At 40.3% G+C, this 3189-nt stretch overlaps 1 protein-coding gene across 4 annotated transcripts in view; it reads left to right on the forward strand.

Moving 5' to 3' along the window:
* Nucleotides 1-3189, forward strand: part of STRADB (STE20-related kinase adaptor beta) — a 30549-nt gene that overhangs the window by 19227 nt on the left and 8133 nt on the right. For 3 of the 4 annotated variants that reach the window (XM_019523226.1, XM_019523223.1, XM_019523225.1), the window contains 2 exons: nt 1135-1186; nt 2123-2203. In XM_019523226.1, the coding sequence (XP_019378771.1) occupies nt 1175-1186; nt 2123-2203 (93 nt within the window). In that variant the 5' untranslated portion in view covers nt 1135-1174. Of the gene's footprint in view, nt 1-1129; nt 1187-2122; nt 2204-3189 lie in introns of all 4 variants that reach the window. The other variant, XM_019523224.1, reaches the window with a different exon arrangement.

The raw sequence follows: 3189 nt of genomic DNA on the forward strand, positions 1-3189 counted from the left end.
GGCACACAACTTCTTTATCGTTGATGCTTTCTAGGTCCTCATCCTGGGTATGTAAGTGTGCTGTACACATGAGGAGGTGGTCAGCAGTCTGTGGTGCATCACCACACTCGCATATTGGACTGTCCTTTAAGCCAATCTTATAGAGTGTGGCATTAAAGCATCCAGCTGCAGAGCAATTCCTGTTTAGTGTAATCCAGTGGTTCCCAAACTCTGACACATGGTGCATTGTCAATGTAAAACAATACAACCTTGAGTACCACTAGCAAATTTTTGTCATATAAAGTAATTATTATAAATCTGTTAATGTGTACCACTGACAGGTTGTCTGTTTACCACTGGTGGTACGCATACCACAGATTGGCAACTGCTGTAATCCGTAAATTGTGGGGGAGCTCGTACCCAGGTGGATAGGGTGTTGCGTTGCTTATGAACCGCTTGAGATAAAAATCAGTCTCATCCCGCTTTTGTGGTGGTGTTCAAGTGCTCATAGGGTGCTGCTCCTACCTCACACTGTTGCACCAGAAGAAAAGAAGAAGACCCCCTATCCCTCCTCCTCCAATCCCTGAGATTGATCTGGGCACGGTCACAGGTTTCAAACTGGTCCTTGCAAACTATGCTTCCTGATCCCTCTCTTCTTCATCACCATCCCGGCTCTCAGATAGCTGATTTAATCTCTCTGCTTGATCAGAAAGTTGTTTCAAGAGCTCCAAACTCAGAATATGGAAAGCCTTACTTAAAAGGTAGTGGTCTAATAATAGTGATAAATTTTGCTATATACTGAAGTGACCTGAAGAAGGACATTTGATGCTCCAAAAGTAGTCCAGCTTCTCTCCCAACTATACGGTTAATCCAATAAAAGATATCACTACAAATCTTTGCCTGTTATACATGTCCTGGACCACCACAGTGACAACACTTTAACCCTGCTATAGGCTGGTGCACAGAGACATCAGTAAAATTGGGCAAAGTCACAGCAGTACTAGCAGTTATCAACATTATGTAGTTAGTAACAGCATTATTAGTAGGGGAGCTCCTCAAATTTCTGAGTTGGAGGAGAGGCTGATATTCCTAGTTGGGAGAGTGTTGAAATACTGGGCTATGCTGATCTTATAACAATATTTCTGTTTTTTTCAGATAAATGGGCATGATTTTTCTTTTGGTGTAAAACGGTTCCATGTCTTGTTTGGTAAGTTTAAATTTAATATTGCTTATTTTCTGCCATATGTATTTAACAGTTTCACTTTATTATCCAGTCAGGTATCTAAATATTAAGTAAAGATTTTGGTGAAGTTCCTTGCTATTTGACATGGAAAAACTCAGCTTCTGGAACCCCAACAGTAAACCACTATTTAAATCTTTAATGGTGAAGGAGTGTACTGTTCCAGCATCCCAGAATAGTACAGAGAAAGGTCTGGCCTGTTTGTCATTAGTTACTGCTGTTAAAGTAGGGCATACTAAATTAGGAAGGAAGAAAATCCCTCAAATGGCTTAGGGTTTTTCTCTGTTCACCAGGAAAGGTATACCCTGGGAAAAGAGAACATGGTGTGGAAGAGAGAAGCCACCTCTGGGCCTGAAAATGCTAGTGTTCCCTGCCAATGGCCTGAACAGGCAAATATTATGCTCATATTTTATTTTTATATTATAATATAATTAGCAATCATTTAATTATTAATATAATTATAGTGCTTATATTCTGATATTTGTACTATATTTCTATTAATTTTTGGAATGGGGTACTGTTAAATGCTTAAAAGTTATAGAGAGGTGCCTTGAGTCTAAAAGGCCGTGAACCATTGGTCTGGATGATGAAGTGATAAGCGAGGACTTAAATCATTATTTCTTGGGTTCATTTCAGGTTCAGATGCACTTAGTCGGTTCAGGTTCAGTTCTGATTCAAGCCACCAAAAAAACAAACAGTATCTCAGTTACCATTTTGAACTGGTTTACATAAAATTTGTTTCATGCTTGTGTGTGACTCAGATTCCCTGGTTTGACCATAAGAAAAGACACTATGTTCTTAGAGATTGTTTGGTGAGGTTGCCAGATAGAATGTGGTTTTGGATAATATATTGTTAGTACTACGTATAGATCATTGACCCCATTTATTAATATGTATTTCAAGGATTGTTCCTGTATTCTGCGTACGAGAGTTGAATCAGTCAGACCAGAGAAACAGTCTGAAAGCAACATCCATCAGTATTTGGTAAGAATAAATCCAAATCTGTTAAGATTTAACTACTAAAATTAAGTGCAAAATGATGATTGAGAGAAAGTCCTGTGAAATAAGGGCTTGGCAAAGATTAAGGCTTCTGCTTCAACATTAATTAGTGAAGTTGAGTGTAGCGTGGGCTGGATTTTCTATTTGCATTTTTCTCAGAAAGTATAAACTCTTAAGGGTGCCTATACATATGCTCCAACGTGTTAATTGAGTGTGTTGGAGTATTCTAATTAGAACACTCCAGTGTGCTGCAGCATCTCATGTATTCAGCATCCCATGTTTCAAAATGCCAGGGGGAGGGAGGGCAGATGGCAGGCTTTAACTAAAGCTTGTTGAATGAGATTTAGTTGAAGCGCTCCTGCCATTTTGAAATGTGGGACTCTGAATACACAAGACTCTGAGGTGTTTTAATTAGAGCAGTTCCTGAGAGCCGCTTTAATTAAAAGCCCCCCCACCCAACACACCCCAGAGCACATGTATAGACACCCTAATGTATTATCCTTAAATCTATACTAGAACAATTCTGGATGGATAATGAGGACAGGTTCAACTCTGTGATAGAAACTTTAATTTGACTTCTTTGATTTTTTAGTTTAATCTTTATTAATATTGCATTAACATTAGTTTATTAATCCATTTTTAGAAATACAAATGTGTGCAAGGTGATGCACCTGGGGAGGAACAACTGGCACCATACCTACAGGTTAGGGAACTCCCCTCTTGTCAGCACGGAGGCGGAAAAAGATCTTGGAGTCATCATTGACTCCAAGATGAACATGGGGAGGCAGTTAGGAAGGCCAACCGTACCTTGTCATGCATCCACAGATGCATCTCGAGCAGGTCCAGAGAGGTGATCCTCCCCCTTTATGCGGCACTGGTCAGGCCACAGTTGGAGTACTGCGTCCAGTTCTGGGCGCCGCACTTCAAGAGGGATGTGGACAGCATGGAGAGGGTCCAGAGGAGGCCACTCA

The sequence above is a fragment of the Gavialis gangeticus genome, unplaced genomic scaffold, assembly GCF_001723915.1.
Source record: "Gavialis gangeticus isolate Ggan-Ray unplaced genomic scaffold, GavGan_comp1, whole genome shotgun sequence".
NCBI classification, from domain to species: Eukaryota; Metazoa; Chordata; order Crocodylia; family Gavialidae; genus Gavialis; species Gavialis gangeticus.